Source organism: Mandrillus leucophaeus, unplaced genomic scaffold, assembly GCF_000951045.1.
Source record: "Mandrillus leucophaeus isolate KB7577 unplaced genomic scaffold, Mleu.le_1.0 Scaffold65, whole genome shotgun sequence".
NCBI classification, from domain to species: Eukaryota; Metazoa; Chordata; class Mammalia; order Primates; family Cercopithecidae; genus Mandrillus; species Mandrillus leucophaeus.
The window spans coordinates 104,569-130,009 of record NW_012107030.1 but is presented as its reverse complement, the minus strand read 5'-3'; the positions used below and the strand labels follow the sequence as shown (position 1 = coordinate 130,009).

Sequence of the window (25,441 nt, the reverse complement as noted above, 5' to 3'; positions counted from 1 at the left end):
TTTCCGCCAGTGAGTCTGAAAAGTGATTTTCAATGCCAGGCGCCTTTAAACATAGACAACATAAACAACAACATAGTTGTTCTGGAGAAGGCATCTTTTCCCAGTAAAGCCAAAGATGCAGATCTAGGCTGTGCTTGTGACTGACAGCACAGAGAGGGGTTCACAGCCAGCTGGCCAAGTGCCCCCCGAAAGCACATTTCGAATCTGTTCTATTTGAGAGAGACTGTCTTAGCCTTGTTTGGGAAAGTCTTCCTCCTTCACTTCACCTGCCACAGACTTTTCCAGGCACCATCTGCTGTAGTCTTGGCCCAGTCCCTGCAACAGTTACTGCTGAAGGCACCCGGGACATGCAAGACGGGGGAGCAGCCTGAGGTCTGGCGTCCGGCAAGCTTTTCCCACTTGGAGCCGTCTGGGAGACTGTCCCGGAAAGAGAAGGGCTGCCAACACTTGGAAGTGCCAATGTGGACTGAAAGTTGAGGACAGGCTCCCGGCTCCCCCACCTCTTCCTCCTTGATTCATTAAAAGGAAAGAAAGAAGCCACACGAAACTCTCCTGAATTTCATTTATTTCTATACAAAAGACAGAGCGTGGTCATTCATCATTCAAATTTTAACCTTTTTAGACAAATAATAATTCCTGCTTGTGAATTCAGTGTATTTTAACAAGAATAGGTCTGAGGGCCATTGGCCATGGGAGACACCGAAGGCTGGCTTTCCTTAGATTTGCAGACAGTGGCCCTGACGGTGCATAGGGTTTCAGGTTTCCTTTAGACCTCAGCTGGCTGCCTGTGCCACCACTTAGCAATGCCACTGTCTTTCCTGTGCATTTTCTCTGCAGAGTTCGAGGAAATCCAGTCGCGCAGGCCCCTCTGCCCCCATGTCCCCGGCGCCCTGGAATGTGCAGTACCAGCAGCAGCGATTAGAATGGGGGTCTGGTTTCCCGGAATGTGCAAGGTCTCACTTCTGTTTCTGCTGCCTCCATGCCCCAGACCAGTGCTGGGCCGGGCTCTGGGCTGCAGCCATGGCTGACGAGTTTCCTTGGAATTTAATGGAGCGGGGCAGACAGCATGCAGCCACTCAAACTGAAAACTTGGGAAAGAAATGTGTGTTCTGGGGCAGCTTTGCTGCATTCTCTGGGCCGTACATGCTTCTTTTTCCTTTCCCCAGGCAACCCCTCTTGCAGACAGGAGGCCCCATCTCCTTTCGCTTCATGCCTCATTGGCCATTAGGAACCTTTTAAAATTGATTTCTCTCCTGACCCTCTGAGAGAACATAGTCCAAGTTCCCTGGAGGAAGAGGAAGCGCTCTGTTTCTCTGCAATTCACGGCTCATTTAAATGCAGCCCACGTGCTGTCTCTCCCCACTCCTCTGCCTGCTCCCCTTGTGCTTCTCATGATCATTCTCAAATTTAGTGAGAAACCTCACAAAGGGAGTTTTTCTTAGGGAAAAGTCATCCTTGGCCTCCTGAACGTGGACCAGCCCCTCTCCCCAGCTGCACAGCATCAGGTTAGTTAACCACCTGCCTCCATCTGGGTCCTGTCTGGACAGGCCTACTCACACCTGCTGCAGGCGTCCGACTTGCCCTCAGGTGCCTGTGGCTGGTTCAGAGGGGTGGAGCCCACATTCCAGTCCTGACAGCTAAAGTTCAGCGGAGAGGACCCTGCATTCAGTGTAAAGATCAATATTCCAGGTCCTCTCTTCCTGCCACCCAGAGACTGGCCGTTTGCAGGCACTCGGTCCCAGTTGCCCTGGGCCTGCAGCCCTTGCATTCTCTCTGCTTTGTCTCTGCTGTTGCACCCCTGCCCCATCACAGATGCAGGTTGGGGGACCTTCCGCTGGGAAGTGAGAGGCTGGGAAGTAAGAGGAGCACTAGAGGGATGGTTGAGCTCGCATCCAGCCTTGACTGCATTCGCTCTCCCCCACCTCTCTGTAAAGGTGCTGAGCTGTGAGTGGAACCAAGTGGATGAGAGTGGCCCCGGGCACCTGCCGATAAGTTTCCCGGTGTGTCATTTTCTCCTGGGAGTCCCATCTGGATTTGGTTCTGGATTTATTTATTCAGCAAGTAGCCTCTTTGTAGTTACTTTTAATCTAGCCATGCTCGGGGCTGAAGGGGATGCCAAAGAAATATACGATGAGCCCCCCAGACAGCATAAAGGTGAAGATGAGGCCTCCAGCATGTACCCCCCAACATATACCCCAGGAAATTCTGGGTGTGACTGGATTTTGGACCTACCAAAAGCTGCTGGTGCCTGGAGGATGGGGCCCCGAGGCTGGACCTCACTCCTGCTGGGTTGCTGGGCTGGGAAAGTACTGATGGCAGCTGAGGAGTGTGTCCCAGACTTCACTGAGCCATTCCCAAAGATTATTTCAAGTTCTCCTGGCCCCGCACTGGAGGCCTGCGGTGCTGGCCTTCTTTATTTACAGTTTCTGACTGGTGTCTAGCAGCCTTGCCAGAGAGAGTGGCAGTGTGTCTGCAGGCGACCAGGAGAAATGTCCCAGGCTTTAGGGCAGGACTGAGCATATAGCGGTGAGGGCCCAGCAGGCAGTCTCCTGGACAGTTACTTCTCCTTGTCTTTACATGGCCGGGAGGTTGCTGCCTGGCTTTTCAAGAGAGGATGGAACGTGCTATCCATGGGCCTTAATTTCCAACCTCTGCATGATGCATTTTGTGCTCTTGCCTTTGAAAGAACTTTTTTATTTTCTTGTCACTTATGCCCAAACCCACATGGCAGAAGGAAGGGAGGCTGGGACAGGGGAGGCGATGAGCTGCCGCTGACGGACCTGCCCCGTTTCTTAGCTCATCCCGGCCTCCATCCTGGTGAGCAGACACTGGCCCAATCCAGCCATATTTTTGGCTGAGTTTCTGTCTTCACATCTCATCCTTTCCCCGGGATCCTGGCAATTGTTGGTACTGGGTTGTATTCTTATTTGTAATCTTTAAAGTAGGAGTACCTTTGCTGGTATTGAAAGTGGAGGAAATCAGGTGAAGAGTCGCAAGTGATTTGCAAGCTGGGAGAGACATTAGCATGTAAATGTGAGGAAGCGTCAGCATGAGGGGCTTGCCTGGGCTGCACAGCTTGCCTTGCCTGGAGCGTGCACTGTTCTGGCATTGCAGGGAGGATGGCTACCTTGCCTCCCTGCAGGTGGGGGACTATGTCAGCCCCTGCAGACTGCTCCTGGGCTCCTGGGTTTGACCAGATTAAGGCAGCATCTCCAGTAGCACCGGAGCAGCTCCTGAGACGCTTTTCTGTGCTAAATCTGGATTTTGGGTATTAAATCAAATGAATTTGTAATGCAGTCACACATTGCCCTGTGTTCAGAAGGGTGCCGCACCTGTTTTAATGCTCTGCTATTGCTCCCTTGGGAGTCTTAATAATTTTTGAACAAAGGGCTCCACATTCTCATTTCGCACTGGGCACTGCATATTATGTAGCTAGTCTTGAATCTAGGACAGTGCATTAAAATGCCATTGATTGGATCAATCTGCTCTTACAACTGATTTGAATTTTGGGAACATGCTGTTCCCTGTGAATAAAGGAGGATTCATTTCTTTTCCCTCGAATACACTGCGTTCTGTTTTCCAAATTAGCTCTACTTATCAACTCTGCTGAGAAATTGGAAGGCGGGATTGTTCTGGCTGGAAGGGAAGGTTAGATTGTTAATCCTGCGTCCTGGCCCTGATCTCACAAAGTGTGAAGCATGTTCCCACAATGATGTGGGCTGCAGGGGGCTGGAGGCTGGCTGAGAAGGTGGGGACCAAGGAGGGAGGCCAGCCTGGGAGCCAGACAGATGGGGTCAGGCTCTCGCTTTTGCCACTCGCCAGCTCTGAGGCTTTGGGCAACATGATTTAATTCTCTGATCCTTGTTTTTTTCATCTTTCTGTAGACTGGTGATAAGATGCACCCTGCAGGCTTGCAGGAAAAATTAGAGATAACATTTGTGCCTATTATTGGGCTTGACATATAGTAGATGCTATACAATAAATAGGTCCTGTTATTCTTATTGATAATATTATTTTATTGTCAACATTGAAGGTTGGGTGGGATTTGACTAGCTGGTGGGGGAGGAGAATGAGATCATCCAGGCTGGAAGGAAAAGAGGCATGAATGCAGGCGGATGGGGTGAAGCACTTTGGAGGTGTGGGGAGAGGTCTGCAGGGTGGGAGTGTGCATTAAGGAGTTCTGGGGAGAGTGGAGGCATCAGTGCCACATGGCAAATGAGAGGGAATCGTGGGCCCGAGGAGATGGAGATGGCTGTGGGGATCCTGCAGGAAGTTTATGTGCCCCAAAGTGGCATTGTCAGTTAGGGGAGACACTGAAGACAGAGGTGAGGCCTGCCTGAATTAGCGCAGAGTGGGATTCTTGGAAGCTTCAGAAGCTTGAGAAGAGCCACTTGGAGGTGTTGAAATGTACCTGGGAGGGATGTGGGGGACCTGGCTCTGGTCTGAGAGCTGAGAGACGGTAACCCAGGTGGCCTTGGCCTTGAAGATGGGGCATGATATTTAGTGCTTTATGTGCAGTCTCACCTAGGACTCCCAAGCCCTGTGGAGTAGGTGATATAAGCTCCGTGTTACAGAAAGGGAGACTGAGGCTCAAGCAGGGACAGGCACGGTCTGAAGTCACACAGCTGTGAGGGGCAGAAGTGGGCATGGAGGCATTAACTTAGAGCCAAAAGGTGTGACCTTCCTTAGGGTGGCTGGCCCCACGGGGAATGTGTGTGGGTTGGCGTACAATTTGGTGTTCCCACCCATCCCAGATGCTCCGTGTTTACGAACCCAAGTTGCCACATCAGGGCAGGCGAGGGCAGGAAGCTCTACAGGGAGAAGGGACAAGGGACAGAGCCAAGAATGGGGGCAGGGCCCCAGGGTCCCGTGCAGGGACAATGAAGGGAGTTGGCACACGTGGGTTAGCTGCTGGACAGTGTGGGGAGAGAGCTGGCCTGGGAGTCTAATGGGAATGCCAGGGAAAGCTGCCTTGGTCCCCTAAAGTGAAGCCCCCATGCTGGCCACGGAGTGTTGGTGACTGAGGGTCCCTGCTAGCTGTCTGGCCAAGGCAGTGTGTCCTATAGGTGTAGCTCTGGTGTCCTGCTGGCATGGCGTGAGTGCCCCTCATGCTGAGAGCCAGCCCTGTGCTCTGGAGGGAGGTGGTGGGAGGAGGAGGGACAGTAGGAAATTGCCACCTGAGCAGGAATTGGCACCTTTTCCCACTGGCAGGTCCAGGTTTTATGGAATCTGAAACTTGTACCATTCAGGATACTCTCTTCAAGAAAAAAAAAAAAAAACCCTTAAAATTATGAATATAACATTAGGGATGAAACTGTTATTTATATAGATTGAAAAGAGAAAATGCCCAAAATGACAAACTTCAGAAAATATACCAATACTGCAAACATCACAAAATCCAGAAAAACAAGATTAAAAAGAGCTAACTGCTGAACACTCCTTCATCTTGAAAATGTCCCTGTTTCCTCCTCTATTTTTTGGCTGTGAACTCTGCTCACCTTTTCACATGACAATGCTTTTGTAATATTTCCTAAAGAGAAAATAGAATAATTTATTATTACTTTTATTATTTTTTGGATTATTGTTATGATCAAGTCAGTATTTTTCTGCTACCCACACACTCACTGTCTTCTGTACAACCTCTGGCCTGCACCAGGGGAACCAGCAGGGTGAGCAGTAGGGTGTCCCTGGAGACCACACATATAGCAGGATAGACACAGCAATTTAACTAGACACAGAAGGGACTTCAAAGCACACAAATGTATCTCATTTAACCCAAACAAAATGATTATCCAGTTTTACTTTTCCCTTAGCCTCTTCCCCCAAATGCGGGCAGCCACCCTGATGGGATAGATGTGTGACAGAGGGCAGGAGACCGTGGCCTCAACCAGTTGCAGCTTCACTCTTTCAATTCTACATACTCTCTAGAAGCCGTGATGATAGCACTTTGCTAGGGCCCCTCACAGGGCAGATGGAGGGCTCCATGCTGAAGCTTTGTGGATGTTTGCTGTCTATCCACTTCTGCTCCTTGTGTCTATGCAGGGATTCAGGCCCAACCACTGCAGAGAGCCCAAGAGCATCAGGCTCCCAAACTGTCATGGTTGGTGGCACCTTTAGTAGTTGATACGGTTTGGTTGTGTCCTCACCCAAATCTCATCTTGAATTCCTACATGTTGTGGGAGGGACCTGGTGGGAGGTAATTGAATCATGGGGGCAGGTCTTTCCTGCACTGTTCTCAGGATAGTGAATAAGTCTCCCAAGATCTGATGGCTTTGTAAAGGAGAGTTTCCCTGCACAAGCTCTCTCTGCCTTCTGCCATCCATGTAAGATGTGACTTGCTCCTCCTTGCCTTCTGTCATGATTGTGAGGCTTCCCCAGCCACGTGGAACTGTAAGTCCAATTAAACCTCTTTCTTTTGTAAATCACCCAGTCTCAGGTATGTCTTTATCAGCAGTGTGAAAATGGACGAATACAGTAGTGCAGTCATTTCTTCATGGTCCTCCGTAAGGCCAAAAAATACCCAATAGTTCCGTTGATCAATCAGTGAGGTCCAAACAATTTGATAAGTATTTGTGTCCCTACAACACAGTGGTCATTAAAAAGAGACATTTTAATTTCATTATTCAATAAGCATTACTTATGAATGGGATGTGTGCACCTGTTGGGTGTCACATGACCTTTCAAATCTTGGAATCAGTTTGGACACCACCATCCCCATTTCCAGTTCAACACTGATTTTTGTGTGGTACATTCTTTTTGTCACAGTGACTGCCAGAAATCCAACTTCATATGGACTCATGAAAAGAGATGTAGCATGATCTGATTTCGAAATTATGATTGATCTAGAGTTAGTTTACAAGGTGTCTAACAGTGATCCCGTATCACTGTATTTCCCCAGAAAACCTGAAATATCGATGAATTTTCTGTGGTACTCTGGGGTCCCTTGGGGCAGACTATGGGAACCATGGCATTAGAACCATAAGGACACGATTCTGGCTTCTTCCTGCCTCAGATCTAGTCTTTACCTGGCATTTTTGCCTTAAAGATGAAAGCAGCATACATTTTGATGTATCTAAAGCACATATTCGGCCAGGCATGGTGGCTGACACCTGTAGTCCCAGCACTTTGGGTGAGGCGGGCAGATCACAAGGTCAGAAGTTCGAGACCAGCCTGACCAACATGGTGAAACCCCGTCTCTACTGAAAATACAGAAAATAGCTGGGTGTGGTGGTGGGTGTCTGTAATCCCAGCTGCTGAGGAGGCTGAGGCAGGAGAATCACTTGAACCCAGGAGGCAGAGGTTGCAGTGAGCCGAGATTGCACCACTGCACTCCAGCCTGGGGGACACAGCCAGATTCTGCCTCAAAAAAAAAAAAAGCACATATTCCACTTTGTGCTTATTCTTTTGAGAGAAACACAGATAAAAGTCTATACTTTAATTCATACTCCCTATACTGTGATTTTCATTTTTACTGCAACAAATTGTGTTAAGTGTGATAATGAATGTCAAACACTTAATGCCTTGCTCTTTTCAGTAACACGAAATATTGGAGAATAATGACTGAAGCGTACCTGCAGTGCGTATGTCTCTTTTCTTCCTCCTTGAAGGAAGTTGTTGAAAGTTGTTAAGAAGTATTATGTGTAAAACTCCAGGGATGATGTGCTTCAAGCAAGCAACATCTATGAAGTTGTGCGCTTGACTAGTAGTTTATAAAGAGGGAAGACGAATCATTTATTATATTGGGATTGAATCCTGGCAATTTTTAAACTATAAAGTTACAGGAAATGTTGGCTACTCTTAATGGGCCATTTATTGTGTTAAATATCAGTAATGATAAATATTTACTAGGTAAGTGGAAAGATCCATCTCTATAAATTGTTGTAACTTACCATTTTACGAATCTTAGTTACTCAGTTTTTCTGTTTAAAAATGAAATCATGTAGCACTGTATAAGTCATTCAGTTTTTTCTTTTGGAGAATTACTCTGGATTGTCTAGGCTCTGTGTTCTCCACATATATTTTAGAAATAGTTTGTGAATTTCTACAAAAAATCCTGCTCGGAAAATTCACTGGGAGTATGCTTAATCTATGGGTCAATTTGTGAGAAATTGATAGCTTAATAATAGCGAATCTTCTGATCCACAAGTGTGGTATTTCTCTCCATTTATTTAGGTCTTCTTTATTTTGATAGCATTTTGTAGCTTTCAGTGTACAGATCTTGCAAACATCTTGTTAAATATTTCCCTAATTATTCGATATTTATTTTTGATGCTGTTATAGTTATATTTTAAAAATTTTGATTCCAATTATTGCTAATACATAGAAATGCAATTATTTATTGACCTGTTATCCTGTGACATTGACAAACACAGTCATATATTCATAGATTTCTAGAATTTTTCTACATAGACTATCATATATATCATCTGCAAATAAAGACAGTTTTACATTTTCCTTTCCAATCTCGATGCTTTTTCTTTCTTTCTCATGCCTCATTGTGTGGTCCATTACTGAACGGCAGCCAGTTCCAGCTTTCTGTTCAATAAAGGAGCAGTTAAAAGGGCCAGGCCTTGACCTTGCTGGAGGCTTCCCATCCTCATTGCCTTCTGCTTCCTCAGTTCTGGCTTAACAGAACAGTGTGGGGAGGAGACATGATCCTTACCTACTAGGGCGTTACAATGGCCTTCTTCAGGTTGGTTGATTCATCAGGTTTAAGCGCTCACCTGGGCTGCAGTCAGGCTAGATTATCTGCTGACCTTGCCCTGTCTCCTTTCTGTAGTGGGGTACCCTTGTAAGCTAGGGAGAAGAGATACAGGTGAAGGCTGGAAAAACCAGCCTGCCACACAGCTTCCCTGGATCATACCTTCGCAGTGATATGACGACACTGTTAGGAGGAGCGGAGGTGGCTGAGTGGGTCTCCAGACACCTCCCTTTACCTCTCTGCTGTGCCACTGATGTGTGACGTGCTTGCACCTATACAGAGCTGCCACTGAGCAGCACCGTGGCCAGTCCTGTGGATTTTCTTCTTTCTAAATTGTATGCCATGGCTTGATCAAACATTTCATATACAGTAGATCATGAAATCAGCATAGAAAACACATTGAGGTAGATGGTGTTACCACATTTTATGGATGAGGGGCTAACACTTGGAGAAGTGAGGTAACACGTCCAAGGCCACACAGCTAGTGAGCACCATGCTGAGGGTCACACTCTGGTCCATCTGAGGCCAGAGACTGTGCACAGCCTTCTCCTCATGCTGAGTGGCCTGGACGCCCCCACCCTCTGTCCCCTGAACCCCTTGGAGAGTGGGCAGTGGCAGAACCAACCTGGGCCCATCTATGGGGATTCTCCATTGGGATTGACCCGTCTGGAAGGAAGACAGGTGACCCACAGTTAAGATCACAGCAGATGGGCCAGCCAGGGTTTCTGTAGAACATCAGGCAGTGGCCACTCCATCTAGTTTCATGGATGAGCCTTTTTAATGGAACAGGAATCTAACACTGAACCAAGCTGCTTTTAGACACACTTTTATTCCTCACTCTGAAATGGCATTTGGACAAGCCAAATATTTCTTCTTCTTTCAGTTGACATTTTGTCCATCTTTGAACAGTTAGTTGATGTTTCTTCTGTTTAGTTATTTCTGTTCTATTTTCCTGTTGCCACTGGTCCACCCAGGGATGGTAAGAATGGAAGTCAATGGTTGCTTTTTCATCTGAGATGCGTCACGAAGGCTCAGTCAGGCTTGTCATATGGTTTGTGCTCCCACTGCTCCTTCTTTCTGTTTCCTCATCTACAGAATTTGGAGAGTCCTGGACCTGATCTCAAATTTCACATGTTCTTTATCTTCCTGTAGCACGCTGGGGAGAGGGAGAGACAGGGATTCCATCACAGAAGGTTGGAGCTGGAGCAGACTTCACAGCTCATTCTAGAGGCATTTGGTCCATCTTCACAGCTCATTCTAGAGGCATTTGGTCCATCTTACAGATGAGGAAATGGAGGCTGCCCAGGGGACTGAGGCTGGAACTGGGCCTTCCAGTGGCCAGGCCAGATCCTCCTTGGTCTCCCTTGTTGCTTTCCCGGTGGGCAGACCCTGGAGCCACTTTCTGTGACTGTGTGAGAAGGCAACTGCCCAGCAAAATCCATCTTCAATCCATCTTCATTTTTGCCTCTGGCGTGGGCAGCTTCTCCCATACCTAATTCGGGAAGCCAGAAAGAGGAAGTCAGTTAATGATCCTTGGTGGGAAGGCGCTAGTAATGGTCCTTCTCGTGAGTTTCTGAAACACCACGCTGTCTCTGTGTTGCTGGCCCGGCCGGAGTTAAACCTCTTCTTGGCCTTTCCCCAGGAAGCCGGTCTGAGGAAGCCCAGATGCGTTTGTTTACAGCTGTCTCTGGTGACGTTCGCCAGGCTCTGTGTTCAGAAGGAACATTTCCATTCCCTTATTTACACCTCCCACTGGAGTGCTCGAGGAGACACACCAATTATTTCCAACTACCTAGAAACCTGGGAGGGTAGCAGATCTGTAGGGGGCCAGTGTTGAAGCGAGAAGCTGTAAATCTGGTGACACTGTGGGCTTGGGAGGGCTTGCCCGGATCTACCTGTTACTTATACTCTCTATTAAGAAATTTTAGTGTCCATGGAGAAGTTATTTAAAGTCTGCGAGCCTCAGTTTCCCCATATATAATATGGGAAGGATACCTGATTTTCCTGTTCCACAGGAAGGTAGAAAAAATTAAATTAAGGCAGCTGAGGAAAGGGTTTTGAAAGCAAAAATAATAATATGATACTGTCCTGAATTTGTTAAATTATTCCTCCTAGTAGTTGCGGATCTTTTTCTGTACCTTAGAAAACCATGCTAGGTAAAAAGAGATGATTCCAATCTTTAAATAAAGTAGCTCAGAGGTCAGGGGCCAGGACAGAAGGGGGCCCTTTGTTCACAGATGCACTCTCACTTCCGAGAAAGCAAGCGTGGGAGAGGCAGGTGGTCCTCCGGATGTCCCTGTGCCCCATGGTGTCAAGTTGGGTTACTATGGCCCCTTGTGACCCAGCGTGGTAGGGATGTGGGAGCCAGTGGTATGAAACTGTGATGGGTCACAAGAGGGCTGGGACGTCTCATAGCTTCTACTTACAGCCTAGAGCCTGGGGAAGGGCTGCCACCCTAGTGGTGAGAGAGGCACGTATGTGAGTGTGTGTGTGTGTGTGTGTGCGTGCATTTGTATGTATATATGTGTGACTCTGTATGTGCACATCTGTGAGTATATTAATTGTGTGGAAGTGTGTATAGGTGTTTATGTGACAGTCTGTGTATGAGTGTGGGTGTATGTGTGGGTGTGTTTATGTGTACGTGTGTGGGTGTATATGCATAGTGTGTATGTGTGAGTTTGTGTGTGTGTGCCTGTGCATCTCTGTGTGTATATGCATGTGTGTTAGGGGCAGGCACACAGGCCTGTTGGTAAATGAGACACAAAATAACTACAAAATGCAAAATATGAGACAGGAAATACAAGCCACAGTTATTCATTTTTCAATGCAACAGACATAAGATTACCATGTGAAATTGCTGTGAAAGTTTCCAAAAGCTTCCTGTCAGTTCGTAGCGAGCAGCTAACAAAGGAGTGCGGGTCCCTGGAGCCTGCTTGTGCAGCGCTGAGCTACTCCAAGGGGGAAGAATGGGGTGCGTGGCTCTTAGCTGCAGACCAGCCTGGAAGCCCTCCAGCCTGCTTGAGCAGACTTGTTAAGAGGTAGCAGCAGGTGGCAGAGATTAGGAGCTGGAGTAGTAGGCTAAGGGTGCACTTCCAGGGACACACTGCCTCTGCCACCACCCGTGCCACCAAAATGGGAGCCCAGAACCCTGAATCTCTAGCAGCCTGTTTCTGAATCAGTTACCTTGGGTGTGTGCCTCTGGTCGACGGAAACTAACTTTTAGCCCTGCTGGGTGAGAGCCTCACATCGGGACATGTGACAGCTTTGTTGAAAGTAGCTTTGGAAACGCCCACCACGTGGGGCCACTCACTGTAGTATAAACGGTCATGCACCACTGAGTGACAGGGATACGTTCTGAGAAATGCATCGTTAGGCGATTTCATCACTGTGGGAATGTTACAGAGTGCGCCTATCAAACCTAGATGGCATAGCCCACTACACACCTAGGCCAGATGGTAGAGCCTGTTGTTTCTAGGCTGCATGCCTGTACAGTAGGTTACTGTACTGAATACTGTAGGCAGTTGTAACAGTGGTGAGTATTTGTGTATCCAAACATAGAAAAGGTACAGTAAAAGCAATGGCGTTATGGTCCGCGGTTGGCTGAAATGTTATGTGGTGCATGACTGTAGGTATAAAGCATTATGGTCGTTTGATTTTCCTCTTTTTCTCACCCACAATCTTAAGGCACCTCTTATGCCTTTTGTCTGGGATGTCCCGGGAAGGGTTGGAACGTGTGGTTAAGGCATGGTGGAAACTGCTTTGGGGACGGACGATGGCCTTAGCTTGCCTTGGGGTGTCAGTGGGAAAGATAGGAGCTGCCCCTTTGCCTTCATGTTTCTTCGTAATAATCTCAGATCTACCCATCTGGTGAGCCTCTCCTAGAGAAAAGCCCCGGTGCTCCTTCGCTCCTGCGGTGTTTCTCAGGAGGGTTCCTTCTTTGTAATGGTGGGGACTCAGGGAAGGGACGCAGGCAGAGGGTGATACCACATCACAAAGGGACCCTTGGCTGGGTGCGGTGGCTCACGCCTATAATCCTAGCACTTTGAGAGGCTGAGGCAGGTGGATCACCTGAGGTCAGGAGTTTGAGACCAGCCTGGCCAACATGGTGAAACCCTGTCTCTACTAAAAATACAAAAATTAGTCAGGCATGGTGGTGGGTGCCTGTAATCCCAGCTACTCAGTAGGCTGAGGCAGAAGAATCGCTTGAACCCGGGAGGTGGAGGTTGCAGTGAGGCAAGATTGCGCCATTGCACTCCAGCCTGGGCAACACAGCGTGACTCCATCTCAAAAAGAAAACAAACAAACAAACAAACAAAAACACAAACAAACAACAACCAAAAAAACTTGGGCCATCAGCTTCTTGGAAAGGCTGGTGTGAGGTAGAAGCATTTGCTGGTGCCTCTGCTCGACACCAGAGCAGAGGTGATTTTGTGGTGACTCTGTTGAGAGCAGAGAACCTGAGCAAAGAGGTTATCATGAGTGGATTTTACTGCCTTACCTGGGTGGGCATTCCCTTGGGAGTTTGATGGACATTTGCAGCTGAGCCCAGGTGGGGGAGTTGTGCTCGCTCCGCCTTCAGAATTCCAAAGGCTGAGCATGCATTTTGGCTTCCTCTAACCCATGTCTTTCTCTAGGTGACCACAGCAGAGTATCATTAAGTATCTATTCTTTGCTTTTGTTCTCAGGGCAGGAAGATCCCAATAGTTTGCGCCATAAATATAACTTTATTGCGGACGTGGTGGAGAAGATCGCCCCTGCCGTGGTTCATATTGAATTGTTTCGCAAGTAAAGAGAGCCTTCCTTTTTCCTATAACCTCTGAAGCTTTCACCACCACTAGCAAAACATGAGAGCTATTTTCGAGATACATTAAAGTGTCAAAGTGTCACTGAATATCTTCCTACTTTAAGATAAGTGTGTCTCCCTTCGAACATTTGCCCTATTCGACTCTATGAATCTACAGTCTTAACCCTTCTAAATGTTTAAAGAACCTCGGGCTCTGAAGAGATTCCCTAAGAATATTTTGTAAGTGGAATTGTTTGATGCATGCAAAAAATTGGCAGGTTGTTGAGTTTTTAAATGTTAAGCCCGATATATAAAGGAGCGATTGCTAGGTGTGTGTTGCTGTTGCAGAACCCATTCATTAATCAATGTGTTGAAGCGTTCATTTTAAGGTGTTGCAGGCTTAAGTGTGTACTCCTTTGGATTTTAGGCTTCCGTTTTCTAAACGAGAGGTGCCGGTGGCTAGTGGGTCTGGGTTTATTGTGTCGGAAGATGGACTGATCGTGACAAATGCCCACGTGGTGACCAACAAGCACCGGGTCAAAGTTGAGCTGAAGAATGGTGCCACCTATGAAGCCAAAATCAAGGATGTGGATGAGAAAGCAGACATTGCACTGATCAAAATTGACCACCAGGTGAGTATATTTTCGCCTGCAGAGACGAGTTCTCAGATGCCCTGGAACACCCTTGGCAAAGGCACCAGAGCTCTCTGATTGCAGCTGATTCTCAGGGGGCACTGAAGCCAGTCTAAACCAGTCACAGGAGGGCCTTGAGGAGATGCTGAGTATGGCCTGGGCGTGTGGGAGAGGCAGGGGCTCAGGAGAGCTTCTGTAAGGAGCCACATAAAAGTTTTTAAAATAATGTTTTAAATGTTTGTCAAAGAAAGCAATAGATTTGTAAAGAAATTAGTAGGTAAGTAGTGAAAATTGAGTCTCCTTCCCGTTCCCGATCCTGTGGCAACCCTTGTTACAGATTTTATTTATCCTCCACAGATACGTCATGCATTCACAGTGAACATAGAATTTACTGGGGTTTAGACTGAGCCATCCTTAACTTGTCAACAGTTACTTTGAAAACAAACCAGCTCTCCCAAATTGGGGTTTTGCAGGGTAATGAGGTGTGTTTCAGAACAATATTCCATACTTTATACGTCTTGGAAACCTTGAGTTAAAACAGAGCTAATGGATTTCTTCTTCCCAGACCTTCTCAGAGCTTTTAGTATGCTAGTGTGCACGTGGCTTGCCTACAAAAGGGTGTTGACTGAACTATTTGCCCAAATTATAATCATTTGAGTATACAGCTTTTTTTTGGAGGGGGGAGGGGCAGAACTGAGCCATACCAAGATCAATCTGGCAAATGCTGTATTTGAAAATGCTTTCTATTTAAATATTCTCTTTGCAATCATTTTTGCTGTTGATTTGCTTAGCAAAGTCTTCATGTCTGGGACAATATCCATTTCTTACTGACTCATCAAAAACCCCCACTCGACACTTTGATGAGAGAGGTTTTGTTTGCTGTGTGGCATGTTCAGTGAAAGCGTGGTTTCTAGTTTCTTCACATCCTTGTAATTTTCTGGACTTCAGATGGAGGGAACAATCAGAGGAGGTTGGAATCCTGCCTCTGGCCAAGGAAAAGACCAGAGACTGAGCCAGTTGGGGTCTCTTGTCCAGCCCTCTGCTTGCCTCCCTTTACCTGGGTGTGGGCTGAGTAATTCCAGACAAGCGTAGAATTAATCAGGCTATTTGTGCTGTTGGATGGCATGCTGGATACATCTCCTTCTGGAAACAGCTCTGCGTGTCTAGGATTCTGGGTCTCCTCTGTCTTTTTATGGCATCAAGTTGCTGCCCAGCCCAGGCTCCTTTACGGCCAGTCTTCAGAAAACCACCAGCTAACACATTTACAACCCTCCTTCCCCGATGTTCCTGTAACCTCTCTATGGCCGGGTGGCCAGGCACGGCCAAAGAGGCTCAGGGTAGATATAGGGTCTGTGTCCGGTGTGTGTAACTGGCCTTGAGTGAGGCTGCAGTTGTGTGTTATTTCTATTAGGTCACTGTGGAATTTCTAGCAACAACTAATCTTTCAAAGTGTGTTTATTGGTCACAGGATCATTGGGCCAGCCTCTGCCTTCGTTCTTTTTCACCTAATCTGCATAATAGCTGTATTATCCCCATTTTAGAGAAGAAGAAACAGGGACTCAGAGAAGTCTAGTAACCTGTCTGAGACCACACAGCAAACACGTCATGACCCTGCCCTCCTAAGGCAGCCAGGCTACTGCTCCCAAAGTGTCCAAGCCCATGGCTATTGTTGGAGGGATACAGGCTGGCCCCATGGAATGATGGGACAGCTTGACCTTAAACAGCCCATGGAAAGGTGGGTGCATCTGGTTTAGGAACAGGCTGCTAGAAAGGTATCCAGGATGTGGTAGTCTCACCGGAAGGAGCCAGTCAGAATAGCACAGCCTGTGGCCACGCGTGGGGCCTGTTCAGCCTCACAGAGCCTTTGGGAGGCAGCCAGCAGCAGGGCATGAGCTGTGTGCAGGCAAGGCGCTGGCCTGGACGCCGCCCCCACTGAGTAACTTCGTGTTTGGAATGCGTGGGCACATACCGTGCAGCTGCTTCTGGCCGGCGGATATTCTTTTCCAATTTTGAGCCAAGGTGGAGACTGTCTCCTCGTGTCATCCCTGGCATGTCCTGGCAAGACACGAACGATCTCAATAGACAAGCTTTGCAGAGTGCGTCTGACCTGACTCCTGCTGTCCTGGGAGCTGAGCTCTTCAGCCAGCAGCATGCTGTTTGACATGTGTTTCAAGTCCCCCAAGAAAGGGTGCTTGAAATTTAAAATTGAACTGATGTGGCTTTTCTAAATGGAATTGGAAATGAAAGGATATTAAATTGCAGACAACCACACAAAAGACTGGTTTCCACTGACTAAACTGCTTTTTTTTGCTGATAGTAGTTGGAAGTAGGGAGAGTAACAGCATCTCTTCCAGCTCTTTCTCTTTTGTTCCCTTGTTTTGATGATGGGTTATTTCGGGGGAGGCTCTGGCTGGCCTTGCTTTGTGTCACCTTAGGGATAACAAAGAGGATGAAAGAGATCAGGAAAACAGAGAAGGCAGAACAGAACCAGCAGAAACTGTGCTTGAGGAATGAAAATCACCTACATGGCTCCTTGTCGTATGAGACTGTGGCCCAGCCTCCCCCAAAGCCACTGAAGAGTAACCCAGTGAAGCTGGTGAGACTGCCTGCCGCGTCCAAGGGCCCAGTGACTAGCTTGGTGGCTTATCATCTGGGCCCAGCTCCTCCCCTGGCATCCTGATTTCACTTGGAGGGTCCTCCATTGTCCTTCATAAACGTGTTTATTTTATTTTTTTTTATTTTTTGAGACAGAGTTTTACTGTTGCCTAGGCTGGAGTGCAGTGGCGCAATCTCCGCTCACTGCAACATCCACCTCCAGGGCTCAAGTGATTTTCCTGCCTCAGCCTCCTGAGTGGCTGGGACCACAGGCACGCACCACCATGCCTGGCTGATTTTTGTATTTTTAGTAGAGACAGGGTTTTGCCATGTTGGCCAGGCTGGTCTCAAACTCCTGACCTCAGGTGATCCACCTGCCTCAGCTTCCCAAGGTGCTGGGATTACAGGCGTGAGCCACTGTGCGTGGCTATAAATGTGATATTCTTGAGACTTTCAGTGAAATAAAAATTACCATGGACATCTGTGGTCATTGTCCACTTGCCACCCACCTACCCCCCTTACTGGCAGCAGCAGCCAGCATTTCACATCTCCGTCATCGGACAGCGTAGGTGGGCCCATCAGTCATGGTGTCCTACCCTCTGGTGCCAAGGAGCGGACACATGACCAAGTTAGGGCAAGCAGAGGCTCCCCCTGGAACTGCAAAGTGAAGCCGGATGTCACCCACAGAGACTAACATGGTGAAGCTGCTGTAGGCCCTGCTCTTGAGACCCCAGCACTGTCTGAGTTCTTGCACTTTCTGAGTCTAGTTTCATATCTGCTTTTCCTCCCGTTCTTGGAGCTCCCCTCACATCTCCAGTGGCTTGAAGTTGCCAGAGATGTTTCTGGGCTTGTGACCAAATGACTCCTTTTCTGCTTCTCACTGCTGAGCAGACACATGTGCGCTCACTTTGCCTGCTGAGTCTTGGGACCCGGAAGAGCTCTTGGGAGACGCTCACGGAGCAGCCCCCTCTTGCCGGCCCTGCTGACTCCCTCCAAGCAGGAGGGGAGAAGCCCTGGCTGGGCATCCCTTAATGTGCTTCTGCCCAAATCTGAAACTCCTCTTTCCTTGGGACCCACGACCGTGGCCAGCCTGCCTGGGGAGGGAATCCCAGCTGCAGAAAGTCGGGACAGTGTGCGTGTAAACATGTTAATAGAAAGCAGCTTTGAGGGCAAACTAGTTCAGCTTTAGTTACAAACTCTTTCCAAATGTGTTTGACATGAGCCACTGCCAGTGTGCAGCATATGTCAAGCTTGCATCCAATGGTGGCACTTTGTCCCAACGGGTTTTTTTTCCCTGAGCAGTTTGGGGCAGGGGTGGGGAGAGGGAGAGAGAGAAGTAAAAAGAGAGCAGTTTGGTTTCTTCGGGCTGGAGTACAAGGTAGAGATAATGGGATGTGGTGAAGAAAGTAGGAGGGAAAGTTACTTTAGTTACAGCTGTTTGTCCAGCTGTGCTGATTAAGAAACTAGGAGAAAAGCGTCTCTGGAATCATGTCCTTCCCATCTTGTATATAGCCTTTGCAGATCTCCTGCGGTTCTGAGAGAGATCTGAACTGCTTACCAGGGCCTTGAGGGCCCCATCTGATTGGGCACCCTCCCTCCCTCTGGCCCTCCTCCTCTTCCCCTCCTCCCCTCCTTTCTCTGCCCCCACCTGCTCTGCTCAGACACCCCCTGCTCGGTTACTTCCCACAGGCCAGGGCTGTCCCCTGGGGCCTTGGCTGTTCCCTTCCTAGGAGCGCCCCTCTCCAGCTCCTCATAGAGCCAACCTTCCCATCCTTCAGGCCTCTGATTAAATTCTGCCTTAGACATCTCTCCCCACCCCACTGTGTGAGGTGACGCCCCATGCCCCAGTCTCCTCAATCCCACCGTGTCACTCTGGGGACACATCACCCCAGGGACAACTGCATTCCACTCTTGCTTTTTCCCTCCTTGTCTATTGATCACAATTTAGAGTCGCCTCACTCATTTCTCAGTCATTTGTCAAATGAAGTCCATTTCTGCAGCTAGACTGCGGGGTTGGGGACACATCCGGCTGATCGGTCCTCAGGTAGGAGGTGCTTGGCAACTTTGTCCCGAGTAGGACGTTCACAGCTGTCTGCCCTGGAGGAAGCAAGGGCACCCACCACGTGGATGGAATTGAGGGGAAGGCACCCGCGGCTCCTGCATCGAGCTTCCGTCCTATATTCAATGAGGAAATGACCCTGCAGCAGGCTGGCTGCAGATGCCCCTGCCATCCCGCTTTGCCTGCCTGGAGTTTGATGGACATGTGGTCCTGTCAGGGCTGCAGCAGGTCTGTGGTCTTTGGTAATGCAAAGCGCTGGAGAAACAGTGAGCTTTCCTGTGGGTGCTTTTCTCTGACGCCAACAACCAGGTAAATATTTGGAAACGGCCTTGTTGAGGCTTGTGAGGTGGTTTCCCTCCCTCCGCTGTAGGCCTGCGCCACCCCTCCAACCCCCCGGCCACCTTCAGGCCAGATGGCGCCCACAGACCTGTTTGAAGTGGCCGGAGAGGGAGCCCTCTGGGCGCTGGGGCCGCTGTGTTTGCAGAGGGTCCTCTTACTGCTGAGCTGGCTGGTGCAGCGGGGAGGCCGACACCCCTGATCCTCATCAAGTTCAGAGGGGAGTCACCGCAGGTGAGGGGCCTGGGGCCTTTTACATGTCCTGGGAGTTGCTGGGCAGGCCGCTCTTCTCCAGGCCACCGGAACTTGGCCCTGCATGTGGCGAATCTTTCCTGAGTCAGCTGAGTGAGGGGGGTTCAGGCAGCCCCTCGGGACGTGGCAGTGGCTGGGGATGGGAGTGGGCTGGTGCGTGCCATGACTCACGCCGGTTCTCCTCAGGCAAGCTGATGGTCAGACGTGCTGACTCAGTGGCCTGAGCTCGTCCAAAAGCGAATCAGAGAACGCAGGGCCTGGGCTCACCCACTGCCCTCTCCTGGAGTCATCTGTCACTCATCCTCATGAAGGAAGCGCCTGGGAGCCTGGAATGCACTTCGCACTGCCCCAGCTCCCCTCTTGTTTCTGTGTTTTTCCATTTTGGATTCTTTCTCCCCACTCCTTCTGTACTGGGCATTTTGTGGTCTCTTCTTTTTCTCCGAGAACTCTGAGGGCTACCATTGCATTTGCTAATGATGCCACAGACGGTGTTGATGTTATGAGGCTTCTATTACTGTATTGATTGTTACCATTTTTAGGGGGACAGGAATCAATATTTCATGAGGGAATGTGAAGCCAGACAGTGAAGTAGAAGCTGGCTTTTATTTTGTGCCAGGCTTTGTCCAGAGGCGGGTGGGGACGTGGCTCCTCAGCTCTTGACTGCAGCTCCTTCTGGCATGGGAAACGCTTCAGTTCCCCAAACTCTCAGAGCTGGAGCCCCTGTGTGTTCTCTGGCCCGGATTCAAGAACTTAGTTGATTGTCAAGGAAATTCTTTGGCTATATTTTTCTCTTAATATGGTAATGGCTTTTTTCACTCTGGCACTCTCTTTTCAGGGAATCGGATTAAGACTATTATTTATGGTTCTGAAAAAGCAGTTCCCAAGTTGGTGGGACTGGATTTGTTTAGGAATGTCTCCTGTCCTCTTCATTGAGGGGGGAATACAAATTGGTTCCATTTGACAGTTTATCAAGTGTGTGACAGAGTATTAGAGTCCAGGGTTGGCCAACTACAGCCAGTAGTCCAAAGCTGGCCCTCTATCTGTTGTTGTAAATAAAGTTTTATTGGGACCTGGTCATGTTCACTTATTTAGGTAGAGTCTATGGCTGCTTTCATTCTGCACCAGCAGAGTTAAATAGTTGGGATGAAGACCACATGGCCCATGAAGTCAAAAATATTTGCTTCCTGGCCCTTTATAGGAAAAAATTGCCAGCCCCAGTGGTAGGCAATTTACACCTTGTCCTAGAGGAGCTGAAAGTGGCTGGAGGCAGGAATGCTCATAAGAACCAAGCGAGGTGAAGCACTAGGTAGCTGCAGGGAGCGGAAGAGAAGCTGATTAGCTGATTTTGTTTGCCCTTTCTTTTCCAGAGATTGTGGGTTTTTTTTTTTTTTTTTGCAGAGATGAAGCTTTGGTCTTGCCACAATAGCAGAGGGAGGCCTTATTTTTGTCCATTTCTCTATGACATTGGTAGAAAGGAGTTTGTCAGAATTCCAAGCTATTTGGCAATTATCCAATTTTGAGATCCTAATGGATCTTTCAAGGTCTAGTTTGTTCATTCTTTTAGTGATTCCTTGTTAATTCCCTGATTTTATACATATGTGTTGAACATCTGTCTTGGCCAAATACTTGTTAAGTGCTGAGGATGCAGCCACAGTGGGCAAAGCCATGAGGCTTAAGATCTAGTGTGGGAAATGGGTGAAGTAAAGTAAATATGGCAATAAGTACAGTGCATGAAGCAAACAGGTGAAGGGGTAGAAGGCCTCGGGCTGCAAAGATAGTAGATAGTGTAAGCAGGGAATCTTATGTGAGGGGGTGACATTTAAGCTGAGATGGAAAGGACAGTGTGGGCCAGCCAAGGAAACAAGCTGGGTGACAAGAGTTGCAGGTAGAGTTGCTTAATTTCCCATTTCTGCTCAGCCTGCAGAACCTGGATCTTGGACTAATTGCAAACTGTCATTTCCTTGTGAGTTTATTAGAACCCTCCAGAACAAGTTTCTGGTTAGCTAGTTTCTCTGTGTGTTGCTCATTTCTTGTTGGTTCTGGTTCTTTGGGGTTCCTACTCATACTCCGGAAAGCTCCAATGTCTTAAGTAGTCAGTCTCCCAAGAGTCTGAAAGCACAAAGATTCACAATGATACGATCACCTCTCAGTCATAGCAGCATCGATGCAGTTCCGTAGCTGGTTTCCTAAAGCCATCCAGACCTCTTTCTGTGGCAAGAGAGAAATAAGACCTTCTGGTGAACTGAGGACTAATTATCCTAATAAACATGTGAATTAACAGTTCCTTTGGTTAAACAAAGCACCAGAATCTGATAATGGGAACATGTGACTCACGGTATTTCCCTCTTTGCTTTATCTACCAGGCAGCTCACGAAACCACTGGTCTTCCCTGTGTTCCCATTTTATGTCATAAATATATGTTTAATTAACTTATTATAAAAGGCCCTTTGTCATGGACCATATCAAATTATTCTTATATAGAAGAGGTCATACATGTTTTAAACATTTTAAAATAAATCTGAAAAGAATACTACATCCTGGGCAACTTCCCCGCATATGGGGCTCAAAGAAGCTCTATGTGGTTATGGGTAAGGCGGAGTCAGAGTGCCTTCAGTGTAGTTCAGCAGATGCTGAGAGGCTACTGTGTGCTGGACTCTGATCCCACTAAATAGAGTAGGGCTGAGCCCCTGCCCACCATGACAGCCTGGAGATACAAGCTGTTCCCTTTGCCTCCCTGAGCCCTGAGCTTTATAGCCTACAGACAGCTGAAAAGCAGGCTGCATCGGTTACCCCGTCAGTTACCCAGACCCAAATGCCAGGCCTTGGCTAACCCCAGTTATTACCTAATTTCAAGATCCTAATGTATCTTTTAAGACCTGGCTTGTTCATTCTTTCATTTATTTACTTATTCATTGATTTTGTAAATATTTATGGAGCATCTGCCGTGCTACATGCTGTTGTAGCAGCATCAGCCACCCTGAAGTTGGTGGATGAAAGGGGACAGATCAAAGGGGCTGATGTATGGAGGAGACACAAGTTAGACTTGACCAAGACAATCTTATTCCTCCTCTGGATGCCACGAATATATACAGTCATTAGCTGTTGGGCCCCCATGAAGACTGTTGACCTTTTGTGGTTTAAACACTGAAGAGTAAGGGAATGTTGGAAATGGCAAACATCTGATATAGTGTAAAGAAGACTAAATATTTTGGTGGTGTTCATAAACACTGAGGAGGAAAGTCGTTTCATTTTGTTCATTTGTGTGCTCTCTCTCTCTGTTATGGCACATTATCCTCTGTTCTCCTTCTCATTTTCTTTTTCCTTTTTTCTCCCTTCATCTCCCCACTTCTCTGATCTCTCCCACCTGAACCGCTTCTACCCTGCTGCCCTCCCATCCATCCTACCTCCTCTACTTCCCTCCCTAGACAGTAGTAATCACATGTCAGTTGGAGAAACATGATGGCGACTTGGTCACACCGTTCTTCTCAGTCTGTATATGTTGGTGATCTCTGTGCCCATCTGGCAGATCCCTCCTTCCCTGGCTCTTCTGCTCACCACAACCGTCCTTGACTTTGTGATCGCTGATAACCTTCACCTTCTCTAATCTGAATCCCAAGCTTCTCAGTCCTGGCCCACCACCTCCCCTCCTCATCCGCTCCGAACCCTGAACGGAAGTTGAATGGAACCCTGAACGGAAGGGTTCTGAAGCTGTTGAGAACCCTGAACGGAAGCTGAAATATTAATGGGTCATTGCTTTTCACAGTCCTCTGGGAAAGATTACTGGCCAAGCCAGCATCTGGAGAATTCCTGGTCTACCGCCTCCCTGTCTGGAGAAGCTGGAAGAGTCAGTTGCATAGGGCATGTGACCCATGTACTCACAGGCCCTGTGCCCTGAGCTCGCTGTTTTAATTTTATCTTTGAATTTGTATTTTTGTGAATAAAGTCCTATGAGCTAATGGAGCATGCTCAGAGAACTTGGGGATTTAGTTCAGGCTGGATTCCTCCTACTGCCTCCCCAATCCCTGGTCCCCTGAGACCTCCAGCCCCACCTGACCTTCCCTTCCCTGTTTCTATGCAGCGATTATTGCTACCCTCCATCCCTGGAAGGGGTGTAGGCACAGGGCAGTTCTAGGTTCCAACTTGGGCACCGCATAACATCTTAGTGGTGCAGGGCTCAGGCTGATGATGCCATGGTTGTTCTGTGGGCTACTGGGCAGGGTCAAGCCGCTCTCACCCTGATCCAGGTACCTAATGCACCCTGACACAGAAGTGGCAGTGTCCTTGGTGTCATCCATTATCCATGTGTTGGAGGAGTGGGCCCTTAGGGAAGATGCTTGGCTCAACTTCCCCACCCCTAGCCAGGGCACGATCCGAGGTCCAGTGGTTGGTGGGCACGAGGTCAAGTCGTGAGGCCTCCAGTGTCTGCACTCACTGTCCCGTAAATAACCACAGCAATAACTAGCAAACCAAAACCAGTGTGATAGGTTGAGAGAGATAGAATGTGGAAGAAGGGGAAAAGCTTAATATTTTAGAACCTTTAACAGTGCTTTCTGTATGCTTTATGAACAAGGAGCCTGCATTTGCATTTTGCACTGGGCTCTGCTAATTTTGTTGCTGGTCCTGCTCCCTAGTAGCCCGAGTCAGCAAATCTTTGGTTCATCTGAGTCCACAGTGCACTGACCCGCCCTTTTTCACAGTTCCTCCCCTGCCCATGTGCTCACTTCCCTCCTTACCCAGCTTGGCTCACTCTCTCAAGCAAGTCTTTGGATGCTGACATTCCCCCCTAAACAACCCTTCTGCGGCCTGGTTTGATTGTTCTTAGGAGGCGTGCAAGTTCTATGGCACTGCTTCTTGCTGGGTATGGAGGATGTGCTATTTTGTCCATTGCATATTTTTTAAAGAAAATGAAAGGTTAGCATAACTGTTTCCAGAAGGCACATTGAATCACTCAGTTGAGTCCCAGCCAGTTGCTGCAGCGTTAGCCTTTGAAGCAAACTTGAACCAACACAGCACCAGCCTGGAAGTCCCAGCCTCCGGAAACGATGCAGTGGATTCTGCAGATTCAGCAACAAAAATATTTTTGTAACTCAGGAACACTTCGTAATTTTCAAAGGCGAGAAAGAAGTAATTGACTTGGCTTATTAGTTTGAAAAAGAGTTGCCAATTTTTTCTTTGGTTTTGTTGTTATTGTTTATTGTTTTTTTTTTTTTTTTCTTTTCTCCAAGCTTCAGGGAATGAGATTAAATGAGCACTCAAGTGCTACTAGGCAGAAGCCTGAATGGAAGGAAGCTGAAATACCGATGGGTCATTGCTTTTCACAGTCCTCTATGAAAGATTACTGGCCAAGCCAGCATCTGGAGAATTCTAGGAATCCCCCCTCCTCTTGCAGCGGTATAAGTTTGCGGGAATCATCTCACCCCACTGGGGAGTTGTATGAAAAAAGGGATTTATTAGGGACCCTGTTGCCTGTTTGGATCTTACCAATTGAACTATTGTCTGCTAATGGATGTTTTGGAAAGCAACCAGGTTTTCTGTAAAGAACAGCTAATTGTCAGAGCTGAGATGACCACGGGAGATCACTGGGCTCAACTCCTAATTTTAGAGGTGGTAAAACCACCACCCAGAGAAGCTGATCAAGTGGGCCAAGGTCGTAGACTGAGTTCATACAGGACCAAGACCCAGCCCTGATGTCCTGCTATCTGGGACAGTGTTCTCCCAGCACACGTGGAGCCTGAGGGGGTAATATGTGTGTGTGTGTGTGTGTGTGTGTGTGTGTGTGTGTGTGTGTGTGTGTACATGTACTCATATACACATAGGTGTTTTGCCTAAGTTTTCACTTCTGCCCCACCTTGGTTGATCTTGGAGAATGAGCCCGAGGCGCAGGTGCGCTGTCAGCCTGGGGGCTTCACTCAGCACAGGCCCAACTTTTCTGCTCTAGGGGAGTTCCAGCAGTTATGGTTCATCTGTGGTTCAGTTATGGAACCCACACCACACGTAGCGCCCCCAAAGCCGAGGCTGCATGCACAGACCTCCCCTCCCTTCTCGTGGTGGGCCCCTGCTTGGATTCTTCTTAAACTTCTCCT

The 25,441-nt window shown here is 48.1% G+C and overlaps 1 protein-coding gene across 1 annotated transcript in view; it reads left to right on the top strand.

Moving 5' to 3' along the window:
- Positions 1 to 2,093: 2,093 nt before the first annotated feature.
- HTRA1 (HtrA serine peptidase 1) overlaps positions 2,094 to 25,441 on the top strand; it is a 37,343-nt gene continuing 13,995 nt past the window's right edge. The window contains exons 1-3 of the mRNA XM_012001137.1: positions 2,094 to 2,244; positions 13,387 to 13,486; positions 13,912 to 14,116. Of these exons, the coding sequence (XP_011856527.1) occupies positions 2,094 to 2,244; positions 13,387 to 13,486; positions 13,912 to 14,116 (456 nt within the window). The remainder of the gene's footprint in view (positions 2,245 to 13,386; positions 13,487 to 13,911; positions 14,117 to 25,441) is intronic.